General features: G+C 46.9%; 1 protein-coding gene across 1 annotated transcript in view; it reads right to left on the bottom strand.

Moving 5' to 3' along the window:
* The window catches only part of SRRM3 (serine/arginine repetitive matrix 3), a gene marked incomplete at both ends in the record, with an annotated part of 85,687 nt that overhangs the window by 56,461 nt on the left and 11,056 nt on the right, over window positions 1–18,170 (bottom strand). The window contains one exon of the mRNA XM_081320034.1: window positions 1,457–1,558. Coding sequence (XP_081176160.1) covers window positions 1,457–1,558 — 102 coding nt within the window. The remainder of the gene's footprint in view (window positions 1–1,456; window positions 1,559–18,170) is intronic.

Genomic DNA, 18,170 nt, shown 5'->3' with positions numbered 1-18,170 from the left:
CTCTCTGATGACTAATTTAGATAATTCTCCTGATAATATTAGTTAGGAAAATCATGTTCATCAGCAATAGATGCCTCTAATTAGTTGTGCTGGAAATGAGGAATGTATACTAAAAGCAGAGACATCACCCTGCCAACAAAAGTGCATATAGTCAAGGCCATGGTTTTCCCAGTTGCAATGTATGGCTGTAAAAGATGGACCATAATAAAGGCTGAGCGCCAAAGAATTGAGGCCTTTGAACTATGGTGCTGGAGAAGACTCCTGCGAGTCCCTTGGACTGCAAGGCATTCAAACTGGACAGGCCTAGAGGAGATCAACCCTGACTGCTCTTTAGAAGGCCAGATCCTGAAGTTGAAACTCAAATACTCTGGCCACCTAATGAGAAGGAAGGACTGACTGGAGAAGAGCCTAATGCTGGGAAAGATTGAGGGCAAGAGAAGAAGGGGACGACAGAGAATGAGGTGGCTGGATGGAGTCACTGAAGCAGTAGGTGTGAGCTTAAATGGACTCCAGAAGATGGTAGAGGACAGGAAGGCCTGGAGGAACGTTGTCCATGGGGTCGTAATGGGTTGGACACGACTTTGCAACTAACAACAACAACAACAATTAGTTGTGCTGGAAATGAGGAATGTACTAAAGGGACAACTATAATCAAGCTGTGATTCAATAAACCTGTGCAATAGTTGTACTATACTGAGAAACTGTTACTTTCTATGGTGATTGAACCAGCTAAGGACAAAATTCCTTAGAAAAAGGGAAATGGTTGTCTATGATTTCCCCCTTTAAGATGCACTTCTGAGATTATTGTGGAGACCCCCATCTGAACTGGACAGAACCATCAAAGGGGCTACATTGGGGGAGGGGGGGAGAGAAAACCATGTTTCCTAATAAGTATATAGAGACAGGAGAGGTTGTTACAACCATCTTCCTCTTCCTGCATTGTGGTTTCATGGACAAAAATTTAAATATTTTTAGTCCAGTATTTTGCAATATGGTTCCTTTTCAATGGCCATATTGGATAGTAATTGAGAATAATCAGCAGCACTCTAATTATCTGACATTTGAGGCACACTGGTCCTGCTATTTTTATGGCTTTGGTGGCGGTTATATCTTAAATAAACTGGGTAAAATGATGTACAGGCTACTTGTGAGCACCAGAACCCTTCATGTGAAGGCTTGTATTAGTTGTAACAGAGCAACAGTAAGTGATGAAATTTTAACTGTCTGCCATGGGATTTGCTGTTTTCTTCAGCAGAGAGTTCCCCCCCCCCCCGCCTGCACAGTGGCTGGAAAAAAAGAATACTGGATAGAAAGTCCAGTTCATCCTTCTTACTGGTATACTAAGATTCTACATGCAACGATTTGGGGGCAATTAGACTCTTTTGAATCTGCTCCACGGAGCTGGGGGAAAGAGAAGCCAAGTTGATGTGATTGATAGCAATCTCTCCATACTCACATATGCCGTCCGTGTTGATCTTCACGAGTGAGAACACCCTCTTTTTCCATCAGCATTTGCCGAAAGGTGCCAACCTTCTGCCGGATATCCTCTTCAGAATACCTGTAGGAAGGAAGGAAGGAAGGAAGGAAGGAAGGAAGGAAGGAAGGAAGGAAGGAAGGAAGGAAGGAAGGAAGGAAGGAAGGAAGGAAGGAGGGAAGGTGGGAAGCATATCAGCAGTGTTCAGAGTTTACCCTCCTACAGATATCCATATTTCCTTTACTAAAGGAACCCCCTCCAAATCACAAGTCAACCATCTTGACTTTTTTGACACCTCCCTTCCCCCAAGGACATCCCTGCTAAGGATAATTAGCATCTGGGATAGTGGACATCTTTTTCCATTTCCCCATATTAATTGAATAACAGAAGACTTTTCTATGTTTGGCTTGCAGAAGCCACACACCAAAAGGAAACTGCACTAATGGCCTCATTCTCCTTGGTCTACTGCAGTATCTTGTCCTTGATGCTATAAAGTGCTGGGCACACCATGTGCCATTGGTCTCCACAGCAGAGCCTCAGTTGCGCACAGAGAGTCCAGGAATTAGGATATCAATAATTCTTGTTCATCTAACTTCAAAGAATATAAAGCAACACATTTGGGAGTTCCGTAGTGACTCAACAACAAGGAACAGACCTCACAGACATACAAGGAGGAAATTAGGAAGGGATAGATACTGAAATAATTGATGTGTGCTTTCACACAAATTGGAAAATAGTCCTTATTTCAAACTGCAGCTTTGCCTTTGGAATGGTACTTGTTGCGTTACATAAACAGCTCAGATCAAATAATTTGTCATTGTGGCAGGAACGGCACCTATATTCACAACAGCCAATTTGTAAATAGTGCACCCCCAATCTTCTTAGCATTGACTGTAACCACCCAATACACTTTACTCAGTGGCCACCCCTTTTATCTTCCCAGCAACTTCCTACCAGCCTGTCCTCTGTTCACCTCCCAACCTTCCTACTGCCCTCCAACTTCAATGATATGTTTTTCAGCAATTATAAAACAAATTGAATGCTTTATTCAATTCAGCACAGAATGGCAAAAGAGGAGATGTAACTAACAGACCAAACTCCGTAATGCCTCTAAACTATATTCCAGTGAATGGAATCAGACATGAATCAGAAATTTCCCTCTTTAAAATTTCATCTACTTTCCCCTATATTCTGATGCCAGTATCTATCTGGCAAATCACGGACTGTCTTCACACTTTACTCTTAGCCTTAATGTGCTTTGTTTAGTTTTTACTTAGTGTGATGTGTGAAGCCAGTCACCATGCCTTATTTAACAAATCCCATTTAAATTAAACCAGGATTCAAAGCAATGTATGTGACCAGCCACTGTCCTAATATCTGTGTGCATCTATGCTTCAGAAAGTCAGTGGTTCCTAAACTGGGGGGTAATTGCTCCCAAGGTGGTAATTTGGGCATATCCTAATTGTACAAATAGCACAATTTGTAATTGCTTGCTTGTGAACTGAGGGTTGAATTTGGGACTGCCACTGTTAAGATAACCGTAAAATAACAGATTCTGCATTTTTTTGTGAGGTTAATGACATTATTTGAGACTGGAAAAAGGGTAATTGGGACAAACAGTGTAAGAACCACTCCCCTTGAAGTTAAATACCCAAATATGGAGTGGTTTTACTTCTCCATCTCTATAGCAGAGGTGTTGTCCATGTTTCCACTGCTTTGTTGAATTATTTATTATTTATGTATTGGGGGGATGTTTTCCATGTAGCTAGCCACCCAGAGTTATTTAGCAAGTGGGCAGCCATAAACACTGAATAAATATTAAAAACAATTGCATGAATAGTTAAAGTATGACATTAGCTCTAAATTCTATGCAGGTCAAAGAGTCTTTCCCCATGACTGAATTAAAAAGCTTTTTACTCTTGAACGGGCAGAAGGCAATCCCAGATTAAATTTGTTATTCCCCTCACAGTCCGTATCTTGCTTCTATGGTTCCTCTCCCCAGTCAGAGCAAATCTTGACCCTGCAGGCTCTTCAATTAATAGTTAGGAATTGAATCCCTGTATTCAGGGACAAGGATGTCTTTATCTACTTCTCTGAAGCATTCATCTGTTTTAAGTTGAAAAGGGTTCTTCTCTCCAAAGTATAGGCTAACAGCGTTTAAGAGATTTTATATTGTACACCGCAAGGCTGTTGTTAGGCAATTGCTCAAATAAGTGGGAAAATGCTACTTTCATATTGCAATGTATTGGGATTTTATTTGAACTGTTTCAGGTGTCTGTTTGAATGCTGCTTAAGGTTGCTCAATTGGTGTGTCTGTGTAACGGTCACTGACTAGCCAGACTTGCTGTCTCCAAGAAGATCATTGGATGATTTGGGGTGGGAATGAGTTCCTTTAAACCTATTGGCCACTGCCTAGTGGCAACCGTATGAGTAGCCGCGCAGAAGCCTCTGTTTCAGTTCTGTTCCAGTTTGCCTCAATAAAGCAATGTTCCTGTTTGCAACCTCTGGTCTTGCTTATTGCCAGCAAAGAACTCACTACACAACAGATATCATCACAGCTTATAACCATTTATCTCACTCATGGGTTGAGGACAAGATGAAAGCCATATAAAAGGGGAAAATAAGAATGATTGCCAAATTATTTGGATTTGTAAATAATTAACTGTAATGTATGATGCTGTTACTCTGCTATTGTATTCTGCTGTTTTGCTCTGCTATTGTATCAGGATAAAAAGACAACTCTCTCTTTAGCAAAGATGGGAGAAATGAAAATGAAAGCAGATGGAAAGTAATATTCCTATATCACATTTAACCAAGTCTGATGAAGATCTGGCAAAGTGTTTCTCGAACCTGACAACTTTAGGCTGGCTAGGGGATTCTGGGGTCCACACAAGGTAACATTGCCAAAGTTGAGAAACAGTGATGTAGTAGCTGTTTTTTGTACACTCCCCTGTTGACTTTGGATAGTGTAATCCTTAATTCTGTTTGTTGTCACTTAATGTATTCTGTGAAGTTAACTCATTAATAATTGTGAAGTTACAATTATTTAATTGTATAGCGTAGTGTGTGAACCCAGAAAATAGATTCAGAAATCAGGTTAATTATGTAATCAATCAATCAATCAATCAATCAATCAATCAGAATAAAGCTGGAAGGGGCCATGGAGGTTTTTTAGTTCACCCTCCTGCTCAAGCAGGAGACCCTATACCAGGGGTAGGCAACCTTGGCTCTTTTATGACTCAAGGACTTCAACTCCCAGAATTCCTGAGCCAGCCATGCTGAGGGGAAAGGGAGAGGTTTCCAAGATGAGCCATGCCAGCTCAGGAATTCTGGGAGTTGAAGTCCATGAGTCATAAAAGAGCCAAGGTTGCCTACCTCTGCCCTATACCATGGGTGTCAAACTCGCCACATCACATGACATGTTGCGACATATCACAACTCTTTTTGCATTGCTGGCAATAGGGTGGGCAAAGTTTCGGTATGATGCATCTGGCCCTTGGGCCGGCAGTTTGACACCCCGGCCCTACACCATTTCAGACAGGTCCAGTCTCTTAAAAACCTCCAGTGATGAAGCACCCACACCTTCTAAAGGCAAGCTGTTCCACTGGTTAATTGTTCTCACTGTTAGGAGGTTTATTCTTAATTCCAGGTTGCTTCTCTCCTTGATTAGGTTCTATCCATTGTTTCTGTTATGTGACATGCCATGTTATGTTAATCCAGTTTATAATTCAATGAAACTTTAGAGTCTGTCTGCTCCTGAAATAGAATACATGTGGGCAAACTTTTCATTGCTAAATAGAGCACTTAATATTTGTTGTGTGCAGGTAGGGGTGAGTGCATGTGAAGACCATAGCAGATGAAGCAAATGTGAGCCATGGTTTATCTCTGGACATATTTTGATAGTTTGAAATTCCTGCCTATGGCACTTTGTATACTTTTTGAATTATAGTAATTTCCTGGCTCTCCTTGTGCTTCTTATCAGAGACTAGCCACATGGCCTAACCGTAATTTTATTTGTAAACCAGCTAGAAGCACCCAAAGGTGCATTTCAAAAGGCAGCTGGACTTTCTTTGTATTTTCTTTGAAGATGTTTCACTTCTCATCCAAGAAGCTTCTTCAGTTCTGACTGAATGGTGGGGAGTGGAGGGATTTATATTCTTTGCGGTCATCTGGTTGTTAGCACTCTGAAGGTCGGTGATTAGCATTCCGAGAGTGTTGAGGTCACCTGGGGGTTTATCTGTACTTTTAGGGTCACCTGAATCAGAGTGTTCTGAACCAGCCTGCTACCGGCCTTGCAATAAGGCAAACCCCTGTTCAAACAGTAGAGACTGGAGAGCGTCTGAGGCTGCAAAGCGTCTGCCAAGATTTATTACACAAACAAGAAACAAAAACACTGGAACTTGAATCCTCAAACGGAAGGGTTGCTTTCAGCAACCAGCCCTTCCCCAAACACTCCTTTTATTTAGAGTTCAGGGCGTGGCCTCCCTGTGCCTCCTCCCGAGGAGTCCCACAGCCTTTCTCTGTTTGTTCCTGCTCGACTGCCTCCTGCGTCGGGCGTCCTTGAACAGGGCCAGCTGTGGGTCATCATCCTCCGCACTATCGGGCTCACGCAGCTGAGAAGAGGGCCCCGGCTGGGGGCTCTGCGAAGCCTCCAAGCCATCATCAACCAGTTCGTCTTCCACATTCTCCTCCTCCCCCTCATCTGAGTCATCCGAGACATCTGAGCCGGCTGCCGGACCCACAGGCTGGCCCTGAGTCACAACACTATCCCGCACCGCAGGGCCCTTTCCCCGGGGCTGCCGATCCGGATGCGGTCGGGATGGGAATTGTTCGTGAAAAGCAGTCACCAACGCAGGGGCATGAACGGCGGTCGCGTCTTCCCATGTGAAGTCCTCCGGCCCGTACCCTTTCCACTCGATCAGGTACTGGAAGCGACCTTTCAACCAACGGGAATCCCTGATGCTGGCGACCTCGTACTCGGGGGTGCTGCCTCCATCACGAGGTCCTGATGGGGGAGGTTCCGCTTGGCGAAGTGGACAAGCCGGTTGTTCGGGGACCAACAAGGACCGATGGAAGACGGGATGCACGCGCAGGGAACGTGGCAGAGTTAAACGATAGGCGACCGGATTGATGACAGCCTCGACTGGGAACGGTCCAAGGTAACGGTGGTCCAGCTTCCTCGCCGGCCGTGTGGATGGTAGGTTCCTGGTGGACAGCCAGACCCGATCCCCCACCGATAGTGGAGGCGTATCCCGTCTCGACCGATCGGCGAACCTCTTGTAGTCGGCCTTGGACTTCTCCAGCTGCCGTCGCACCAACCGATGGATCGCCTGTAACTCCGCCATGAAGTCGTTCGCTGCCGGCTCCGGTGAGTCCACGGGAGAAAGGGGGAAAAACCGGGGGTGATAACCCACATTGGCCAAGAACGGTGTCATCTGCGTGGAGGTGTGCTGCGAGTTGTTAAAGGCAAACTCGGCTATGGCCAAATAGTCCACCCAATTGTCCTGCTGCAGGTTGACGTAGCAGCGCAGATACTGCTCTAGGATACCGATGACCTTCTCGGTACCCCCGTCAGTTTGAGGATGATGCGCGGACGAGAGGCAAACCTTAATGTCCAACGCAAGCATCAACTCCTGCCAGAAGCGGGCTGTAAACTGGGCCCCCCTATCGGAGACGACTCTATCGGGAAGGCCGTGCAGCCGAAACACCTGTTGGATGAACATGCGACTAGTGGCGCGAGCTGACGGTAAGCCACGACAGGGGATGAAGTGCGCCATCTTGGTCAGCATGTCCACCACCACAAACACTGTCGTGAAGCCGGAGGATGGGGGTAGATCCGTCAGAAAGTCCATGGACACAGCCCCCCAGGGTCTCTTGGGTGTTGGCAAAGGCTGCAGTAAACCAGGCGGGGCCCCTGTCGCTGACTTGGCCTGCCTGCATGGGATGCAGGAGGTGACATAAGACTGGACGTCGTGTCGGACTCGGGGCCACCAGAAGGTACGGGAGACCAGATTCAGAGTCTTGAACAGGCCAAAATGCCCCGCAGCCGGGTTATCATGACACTGGCTGAGGACGAGTCCCCTGAGTGGCCCTCCCGGAACATAGAGCCGGTCACGATAATACAAAAGTCCATCCGTGACCGACCAAGGCGAATCTGGCCCCACCTCTTCCTTCCGCTGAGCCACCCACGCCTCCTGCTGCTGCGCCTCCCGGATCCGAGCCCGTAAATCAACCGGCTCCCGCACCGCAGCAAAAGACTCGACGGGGATCACTGTCCTGGGCAGAAGCTTGTCTTCCACTCGGGTGTATTCGGGCTTCCTGGACAGAGCATCCGCTCTCTGATTGTGCCCGCTTGGTATGTACCGCACCCGGAAGTCAAACCTCGCAAAGAAAAGGGACCACCGGATCTGGCGTTGGTTCAAATTCCGAGCGGTCTGCAGGCTTTCCAGATTCTTGTGGTCCGTCCGGACCTCGATTTGATGCCGCGCCCCCTCCAGATGATACCTCCAAGCCTCGAACGCCGCCTTGATGGCCAGCAGCTCCTTCTCCCAGATGGTATAGTTGCGCTCCGAGGGGTTCAATTTCCGAGAGTGGTACGCGCAAGGGAAAAGGGTACCGCTGGGCGTCGTTGCCTGGAGTAACACGGCCCCAATGGCAATGTCGGAGGCGTCCGCCTCCACGACAAACGGCCGTTGCGGGTCAGGATGCTTCAAGATGGGCTCCTTCATGAAGGCGTCCTTCAAAGCCTGGAACGCCTGTTGTTCGGGGGCGTTCCACTGGAACCGAGTCTTCTTCTGCAGGAGCCGGGTGAGGGGGGCTGTCAAGGCAGCAAAGCCAGGGATGAATGTTCGATAGTAGTTGGCAAATCCAAGGAGTCGCTGAACATCCTTCACGCGACGCGGGGGTTGCCAACTCTGCAACGACTCAACTTTACTCGGCTCCATGGCGATGCCCTCAGGAGAAATGCGGTGACCCAGGAAATCGATGGTCACCTGGTAGAACTGGCACTTCTCCAACTTGGCAAACAGCCGATGTTCCCGGAGGCGCTGCAGGACCTGACGGAGATGCTGATGATGCACTTCACGCGACGGGGAGTAAATCAGGATGTCGTCCAGGTAGATTACGACAAACTGGTCCAACAGATCCCGAAAGATGTCGTTCATAAAATGCTGAAACACAGCGGGGGCGTTGGTCAGGCCAAACGGCATCACCGTGTACTCGAAATGTCCATAGCGAGTACCAAACGCCGTCTTCCACTCATCACCCGGCCGAACCCTGACGAGGTTGTAAGCTCCACGCAGGTCCAGTTTCGTGAAGATCTTAGCCTCCCAGAGTCGGTCCAAGAGCTCGGGGATGAGGGGCAGCGGGTAACGGTTGCGCACCGTGATGGCGTTGAGTTTCCGGTAGTCACAGCAAAGCCGTAACTCGCCCGACTTCTTTTTGACGAAGAGCACGGGCGCAGACACTGGCGAGGACGAGGGCCGGATGAAACCGCGAGCCAAATTCTTTGTCAGGAAGTCCCGCAATGCAGCCAACTCGGGCTCCGACATGGAGTACAAACGCCCCACTGGGAGAGGCGCATCAGGGACTAGATCAATGGAGCAGTCGTAGGGCCTGTGCGGGGGTAATTGGTCCGCCTCTGACTCGCTGAACACATCAGCAAAGTCGGACAGTTCGGGAGGCAAGGAAACCCCTGAGGAACCCTCCACCTGGCCGGCACAGATATGGCGGGTGTGGTCCACGCACTGCAAACTTGGGAAGGTGACCAAGTTCTGAGACCAATAGATCTGTGGATCATGCGCCCGGAGCCACGCCAGTCCCAAGACCACGGGGAAGTGCAGATCCGAAGTGATGTAGAACTGGATGGCCTCCACATGGGAACTGATGGCCATACACACTGGTTGCGTGGCGGCCGTAATAGGCCCGGACAGGAGCACTCGACCATCGATAGTCTCCACTAGCATGGGCGGATCCACCGGACACTGGGGAACAGCCCATTTGGCCACAAAGGCCGAGTCCATAAAGTTTGTGGTAGCCCCAGAGTCAATTAAGGCATGGACCGGAATCCCCTCTGGCTTGCCAGGAAGGATCAGACGTGCCTCCAAAATCAAATGCCGTGGAGGTTCACAGGCACCATCGGAACGGCGTCGCTCGGCGTGGTCGTTGTGGGTCGCCCGATCTATCACACCGTCTAGATCGGGCTCGGGCCGTTTCCCGACAGCAAAGTAGGGGACTTTCTCGGGGCAGGCTTGGTCACTGATGCCCGCTGACGCTTCTTTGGGCAAGAAGCAGCCAAATGTCCAGGGTCCCCACAGTAAAAACACAACCCCCCCGATCGTCGTCTGTCCATTTCCGTCACCGATAGACGGGACCTGGCGGCACCCAGCTCCATTGGCTCTTCCCTCTGGACTGGGGGCTCACGCACAACAGGGGCGGCAGGGGTCTGTGGGGTGGCACGGCGACTCTTTCGCTGCTGCAGCCGGGCATCGATCCGCAGACAAAGATGGATCAGCCCATTCAGGTCTGAGGGAATGTCCACACGGGCCAGCTCATCCAACATCTCCTCCGACAATCCATCCTGGACGGCATCCACGAGCGCAGCTTCATTCCAGGCGGAATCCTGGCTAAGCAGCCGGAAATCGCTGATATAGGCCTGTAGGGGGCGCTGACCCTGCCTCAGAGCTTTCAGGCGTCGGGTGGCAGTCTGCGCCTTAATTGGGTCCTCGTACATTAGGCGCATATGGTCACAAACCCCCCCAAAGTTATCCAACAAAGGGCTAGGTTGTGCCAGCAGAGGCGTGCCCCAACGAGCTGCATCCCCCGACAGAAGGCTTAACACGAATCCCACCTTATCCCGGTCAGTGGGGAAATCAGCTGCTCTCACGCTGATAAAAAGCTGGCATTGTCCCAGGAAGGCAGGAAACAGTTCTGGATTGCCAGCAAATTTATCTGGCATTGCTATCTGACATTTCCTCCTGGGTGGGGGTGCAGCATGTACCTGAGCTTGCAGTTGAGCCACCTGAGCTGCCAGCAAAGTGAGTTGCTGGGTGAGCTGAGCATTCTCGGCACGTAGCTGCTCCATCGTAGTAGTAAGGGGTGGGAGGCTGAAAGCAAACTGTTCTGAACCAGCCTGCTACCGGCCTTGCAATAAGGCAAACCCCTGTTCAAACAGTAGAGACTGGAGAGCATCTGAGGCTGCAAAGCGTCTGCCAAGATTTATTACACAAACAAGAAACAAAAACACTGGAACTTGAATCCTCAAACGGAAGGGTTGCTTTCAGCAACCAGCCCTTCCCCAAACACTCCTTTTATTTAGAGTTCAGGGCGTGGCCTCCCTGTGCCTCCTCCCGAGGAGTCCCACAGCCTTTCTCTGTTTGTTCCTGCTCGACTGCCTCCTGCGTCGGGCGTCCTTGAACAGGGCCAGCTGTGGGTCATCATCCTCCGCACTATCGGGCTCACGCAGCTGAGAAGAGGGCCCCGGCTGGGGGCTCTGCGAAGCCTCCAAGCCATCATCAACCAGTTCGTCTTCCACATTCTCCTCCTCCCCCTCATCTGAGTCATCCGAGACATCTGAGCCGGCTGCCGGACCCACAGGCTGGCCCTGAGTCACAACACAGAGTGCAAATAGGTGTGGAGCCTTCTTGGAATTGCTGAAAGGACTGCTTTGTAGACAGGAGATAGGTGGTATCATATCCCTCCCCCTCTGTTAAGAGAGGGCTGTTCAATTTTAACATAGGTGGCCTCTTTTACTCCTAGACACCTAGAAGCACTCAAGTGTGATGGACAGTATAGAAATAAATAAAATTTATCAGGCATGTTTGTTTATATTTGTACCACATGTACATGCAAATGTGTGGCACATCCTTTTGACTGGCAATGAAGTATTTAATTTAATAATAATTTTAATTTAATAATTTAATTTGTATACCTCCCTTCTCCCGAAGGACTCAGGGCGGTGAACAGGGCAATACACAATAAAAATAGAATACAAAAATTAAAAAGCCATTAAACACTATGCCCATAAAATTAATACATATTAAAATTAAAATTATTTATAAAAACCATTTATAAAAACCCAACCCCATCCCGTCAGACCAGGCCAGCTTGTTCGAAAAAGAAAGTTTTGAGATTGCGCCGGAAGGAGCGAAGGTCGGGGGCCATCCGGAGCTCAACCGGTAAGCGGTTCCAGAGGTCTGGCGTGCCCACAGAGAACGCTCTCCCCCTGGGGGTCACCAATTGGCATTCTTTGATCGGCGGCACCCTGAGGAGGCCCTCTCTGTGGGAGCGCACTGGACGGAGGGAAGTTGACGCCGGCCGCAGGTGTTGCCGTAGGTAATCCGGACCCATGCCATAAAGGGCTTTGTAAGTCATCACTAACTCGCTCACGCCATGGCAAGTATGAAGGCAACCTTTCATATATATATATGGATCTTTGGTCATTCGGGGTTTTTCCCGCGTAGAACTAAAGGTGTAGGCGCAACATTTCGACGGAATCCCATCCGTCATCAGCAGGCTGGTGGCTTCAGCTTCCTTCTTCTGGGAGAAGCATGTGGCTGTTTGTTCCTCTTTTTTAAACTGCCAGAGGGGGTTTGTTCTGTGGGTGGAGGTGTGCTCTGATTGGGTGGGGGATTAAGTGTGTTCTGATTGGGTGGGAGTGTGTTTTGAATGGTGGGGGTGTTCTGATTGGGTGGGGGTGTGTTTTGAGTGGATGGGCTGGTCTCAGCTGCCAGCCTTAGACCTGAGCTGGTGAGTTGAGCTGCTTTTGTTCGGCTTCGTGTTTGTGGTGGTGCCATGTTTTTATAGTGGGTGTCAGTTTGCTTATTGTGTGGTTTGGAGGGGTTTAAAGTGGCTGATGTTGCAGCTGTAGTTAGGTTTCTGTTTTGTGGTTGTGCCTCGTTATCATTGTGGGTTCGGATTTGCTTTTTGAATGGTTGTGTGGTGGTGATGTCATGTGATGTTATCATGAGTTTGGGTCTGGTATCATTCTTGGTGTTTGGGCCTCATCTGTCAATCAAGGCGGGTTTCCAAATGGCTGGTAGGCGAGAGGTATCATCTCGTTTGTTCATGCTGTGGGGGCGTTTTTCTATCTCAATGGCTTCTCTGATTATTCTGTTGTTAAAATGTTCAATTTTGGCGATAGTTTTGGTTTTTTTAAAATCAATTTCATGTCCCGTGGCTTCAAAGTGTTGGACCAGGGATGAAGTTTGTTCTCCCTTTCTGAGTGAGTTTTTGTGCTCTTCAATGCGTGCACTTATTCTTCTGTTGGTCTGTCCGATGTATGTGGTGGGGCAGGTGGTGCATGGGATTTCGTATACTCCTTGGTTTTCTAACCCAATTATGTCCTTGGGGTTTCTTAGGATGGTGGATATTTTTCTGTCTGTGTAGAATGCTGTTTTGATGTTGTGTTTTTGGAGGACCTTGCTGATTCTGTCTGTGGTCCCTTTTAAGTATGGGAGGAGGGCTTTGCCATTTTCTTGTTCTCTGTCTTGGGTTTTTGTGGGTGTCTCTCTTCGGATTAAGTTGGTAATCGTGTTTCTTTGGAATCCATTGGCTGTTAGTACATTAGTGAGAGTGTGTAGTTCGGTTTTTAGGTGTTGTTCGTCAGCTAGGTGTTTTGTTCTGGAGATGAGTGTCTTGGCTACGGAGTTGATCTGTGCTGGGTGGTGGTGTGAGAGTGCGTTCAGATAGCGGTTTGTGTGTGTGTTTTTTTTTATGGTAGATAGTGTGTCCTAGGGAGCCGTTGGATTTCTTGTAGACTAAGACATCAAGGAAGGGAAGTTGATTGTTAGCTTCTGTTTCCATGGTGAATTGTATTTTGGGGTGTAGGCTATTGAGGTGTGTAAAGGAAGTCATCCAGTTTTTCTTTGTCGTGTGGCCAGATTACGAAGGTGTCATCTACGTATCTGAGCCAGAGTTTGGGTTTGTGGTTGGATTTTTCTAGAGCGAGGGTTTCAAAGTGTTCCATGTAGAGGTTTGCGATGACAGGTGAAAGGGGTGATCCCATGGGTGCTCCTTCCATTTGTATATATATATATATATTCAACGGCACTCACAGATTTATTTGCTTCGTCTTCTATCTTCTACAAGAAGAAATAGACCTATCCCCCAAAAATTATTTGATTGAATTGAATTATAAATTCAGTCAGGTAAATAAAAATACATTTAAGCAAATAAGATAGAAAATGATGCTTCAGATATCCTACCAATTGGGAAATGGGGAAATCAAACCAAAGCAGGCAGCTTGTTTCTGCTGTTAAGATGGAAAGAAAAAGCTTGTGTGGGCTCTTATAGATGGCGCAGCTGCCATCAAAGCCCTGATGAATATTTCATGGCTTCCTTGCTTAGTTTTTCAATAATAGAACAGTTGACTTTGGGTTGGTGTTCAAATACACAGAAGGGACTTTCAGCTCTTCCCCATCTCTGTCAGCAGCCTTCTCTCTGCCTTGTATATTCTTTATTGCAGTTGCCCTTTTCCTCTCTTCATGAAACAGGGTGTAGCCGGGTGCAAAACAGTCCCCCTTTTTCCACATAGTTCTCACTCTCTACACGCAGGTGAGACACATATGCCAAACTAGATGTAAGAGATCATTGCAGTGGAGATGATGATGGTGATACTGGATGTATTGTAATGCATATTTTTATCTATATAAAACTATATAAAAGGTAAAGGTAAAGGTTCCCCCGCACATGCGTGCTAGTCGTTTCTGACTCTAGGGGCCGGTGCTCATCTCCGTGTCAAAGCCAAAGAGCCAGCGCTTGTCCGAGGACATCTCCGTGGTCATGTGGCCGGCATGACTAGATGCCAAAGGCGCATGGAACGCTGTTACCTTCCCACCGTAGTGGTCCCTATTTTTCTACTTGCATTTTTACGTGCTTTCGAACTGCTAGGTGGGCAGAAGCTGGGACGAGTAACAGGCGCTCACTCTGCTACGCGGCACTCGGGATTCGACCTGCCAAACTGCCGACCTTCTGATCGACAAGCTCAGCGTCCTAACCCACTGAGCCACCGCGTCCCTCTATAAAACTATATAGTTCTATGTTTATCATATTTTTATGTATCTTGATATTTTTCTGCTGGGAGTGATAGTTTTAGTTTCTCTGCTATGGTCTTTCAGTTCTTACTCATCACATGCAGGTGAGACACCTATGCCAAACCAGATAAGGGATCATTGTAGTGCAGATGATGAGGACGACGAGGACGACAATACTGGATATATATAGTTCGTATTTTTATCTGCATAAAGGCTTATAGTTTTCTGTTTTTCATACTTTCCCGTTGAGGTAGCTAGTTTTAGTTACTCTGGTATGGTTTTTCAGTTTATCACTTTAGGGCAGGGGAAGCAATGTGCTTTAGGCAGCCTTTCCAATGTCATTGGATTCCAGCTTTCTTCACTACTGCCCAGGTAGCAAAACCTGATGGGAACTGGAATTCAGTCTGTGGAGAATCATTCATTGAACAGCTGTACTCATTTGGGCTGTATCTTGTTTATTATAGAGCAGTGTTTTTTTTTAACCTCGGCTAATTTAAGATGTGTGGACTTCACCTCAGAGAATTCTGCCTGGGGAAGTTGTCAGGTTTGAAAAACCACTGTTCTAAAGGGAAGCCTGTGAACTGAGCTTCAAGCTAATTGTCTCTTGCTTTCTTCCCAGAAAGAAATCGAAATGGCCTCCTTACAGAAGGTTCTGATTAGTTGGTGTAGTGAACAAAACTGTACAAATTTTCTTGACAGACAAATCAAGGTTACCCTAATTCTTTAGAGAGCAGCCAGCAAGATGCCACCTGGCATAAGAGAGAGTGGGAAGGTTAGACAAAGAATGGAAGAGAACACAGATATAACACAATCAAGAAAGAGAACTATCAGTTAGCAGATGATCTTATAAATGGGTGTCAGGTTTTAACATTGTTGTTGTTGTTGTTGTTGTTTTATTGAAAAGTTTTACAATACATTTTTAAATACAAACCCTCCCCCTCCCCCCTCCCCTCTCCCCAACCCCCCCCAAACCTCCCCTCCCCTCCCCCCTCCCCGACTTCCCAGAGCAAAATACAGGGTATAAAAATACAAACAAACATACGGTAATCTAAAATATGCAAACAACAATAAAATATTAAATTCTATCGCACTTTAACTCTTAGTAAAATAACCACAAGCTAGTTATACATCATATATATCCGCTAGTTATTCAAATGCTAAATGAAACTTTTTAGTCCCATATTTATTCTGGATATAATCAATCCATCTTCTCCACTCCACAATGTATCTCTGTTGCGATTGGTCTTTCAAATACGCTGAGATCTTTGCCATTTCCACCAAGTTGGAAACTTTTAAAGTCCATTCTTCTATAGTTGGCAAAGTTGTTGTTGTTGTTGATTAAATGGCAACTTAGCTCAAGTGACCAGAAACCTGGGAAGAAGACTCTTCCAAGAGACACTTCCTGCACTAATGTTGTTACCTAGTTCGGATAACTAAATGTCTGCAAGAAAACAACCAAGCTCAGAGAGAACCAAGAACCCTTCAGACTTTTCCTTATTGTCAGCCCTACAAGGCAGACATGAAGAAACCAGTATCAGGACCAATTCTATGCTAACTATAAAAGCAAAACAACCTATGAAAAACATTGCCTAGAAAACTTTAGAGTCTTCTTCAAGAAGTCACCAGGAGTCATTACTGACTTGAAGGCAAACACACATATTCGAGTAACACAGTCTGGCAAATCTGAATGGGTTCCCCTTCTTTTATCTTCATATGAATTAAGGAGGGGCTTATCTGAGATATTTTCTTGAGTTATTTTCTTGGCTCAAGACTCTCTTATCTGATTGTTGACTTGATATTGGCTTTTTCTTCCTGTCCTTCAAGGCCATTCTCTATCTCCTCCACACTTTTTGAACTCATTAATGAGGGTGAGAAATTCTTTTTACTATATCTAAGAGTCTCTATTTATCTCAGTGTTTTTCAACCTTGCGAATTTTACAATGTGTGGTCATCATCTATAATTCTCCAGGCAGCAAGCTGGCTGAGGAATTCTGGAGTTGAAGTCTGTTGTAATTCAGGGTCAGCCTGTGGGTTCAGCAGTTGGGTCCGACGACTCAGAGGAGGAGGAGGGGGGTGTTGAAGAGCTTGCTGAGGGGATTGGACAGCTTGATGAGAGCCCCCAGCAAGGCCCCTCTCATCTGGTCATGATGAAGACCCAGCTGTGTGAGCCTGACAGCGTGGATGAAGATGACCCACAGCTGGCCCTGTTCAAGGACGCCCGACGCAGGAGGCAGTCAGTCAGGAGTAAACAGAGGAAGGCAATGGGGCTCCTCGGAAGGAGGCACAGAGAGGCCACGCCCTGAACTGTATTTAAGGGGAATGTGTGGGAGGGCTGGTTTGCTGAAGGCAACCGCTTGGATTGTTCCTGCTTCTTAGCTTGTGTTTTATGGTTGGTGTCTTGTCTTGCTCTGTTTTATGTGAATAAATTTGGCAGGCGTAATTCCAGCCTCTTGCCGTTTGTAAAGGGGTTGTCCCTGCCTTTTCTGCAGGGCCGGTAGCAGGCTGGTACAGAACAAAGTCCCCACATCTTAATTTTGCCAAGGCTGAAGAACACTGATTTGCCTCTTATAGTAAAGATCTCACCCCAGCTGCATGGGCTTGACAACAGGTTAAGAGCACCTAGCAATGTAGCAACTATATCATCATAAAACATTTATTGCTTAAGTTCCAAAGGGAATAGCTTTCTCCTGTTGCCTGCCTCCAGCCCCTAGTGCAGTGGTACTCTACCTCTGAACAGAGAGGTTAAACTTAAGAATCATTGCTTGAGAGGTGCAACCTTGATGAATCAAGTTTTCTTGACTTATTTCTTTCAGGATGGTTTTAATGGGAGAGAAAAAGATCCATTATTCACAGCACATGAATTAGAATAAATAGCAGCTCTGCCTTCCATAGGTCTTCCTTCCCCATGGTTACCCTATCTATTCCCACTGTGACCATGCTAGCTCTCTGAAGTAGCTCACTGGGAAGATACCCACAACATGAAAAACGGTCCCTTGGTTTTGAGATATTACAAAAGAATTGTCAGATGAAAGGGAACTGGTGAGGCAAGCAGGAGAGAGAAAAAAAGCAAGAAATAACTGGCTCGTTAAATCATTGCCTTTGAAATATACATTAAAATTCAGCACCTCAAAGGCGGGGGGGGGGGGGGAGGAGGAGAAAGAAAGCAGCTATGAACCAAGATATCCATCCTACGAATTCCTAAGCTTCATAACAGGTGAGAATGTTCCAAAGTAGCCTTCTTTGAAAGTTGATGTGGGAAGTGTAACTTTGGTGTAAGAAGTGAGGAAGACAACCTTGATGGAGTTATGCAGGTTTTGTTATCTGGGCAAAAGGGCCTGAAACATTTTTAAAGTCCAGATCAAGAAGCTAACATTCAGAAGCTGGCTAAGGCAGACATTTCTTTAATTCACTGGAGTATAAGGAGAGAGAGGAAATACAGCATAAACTAATTTGCAAGATTCTGCTGTTATAATCCAATAAAAGTAATTTTAACTTTCATATGGAGATGATTTCTTGATCTGGCTTACCTAGTGGGACTGACCTGCATTCACATTTTTCATTTGCCAGGTATTGTGAAACTTGTAAGTAGGGGATGGGGCTTTGCGGATCACAGTACTATATGACCAACCTGCTTCATGACCATCATGAGTTACAACCATGATGTG

The sequence above is a fragment of the Vipera berus genome, assembly GCF_964194415.1.
Source record: "Vipera berus genome assembly, chromosome: 1".
Taxonomy (NCBI): Eukaryota; Metazoa; Chordata; class Lepidosauria; order Squamata; family Viperidae; genus Vipera; species Vipera berus.
This window is presented reverse-complemented; position numbering and strand designations above follow the sequence as displayed.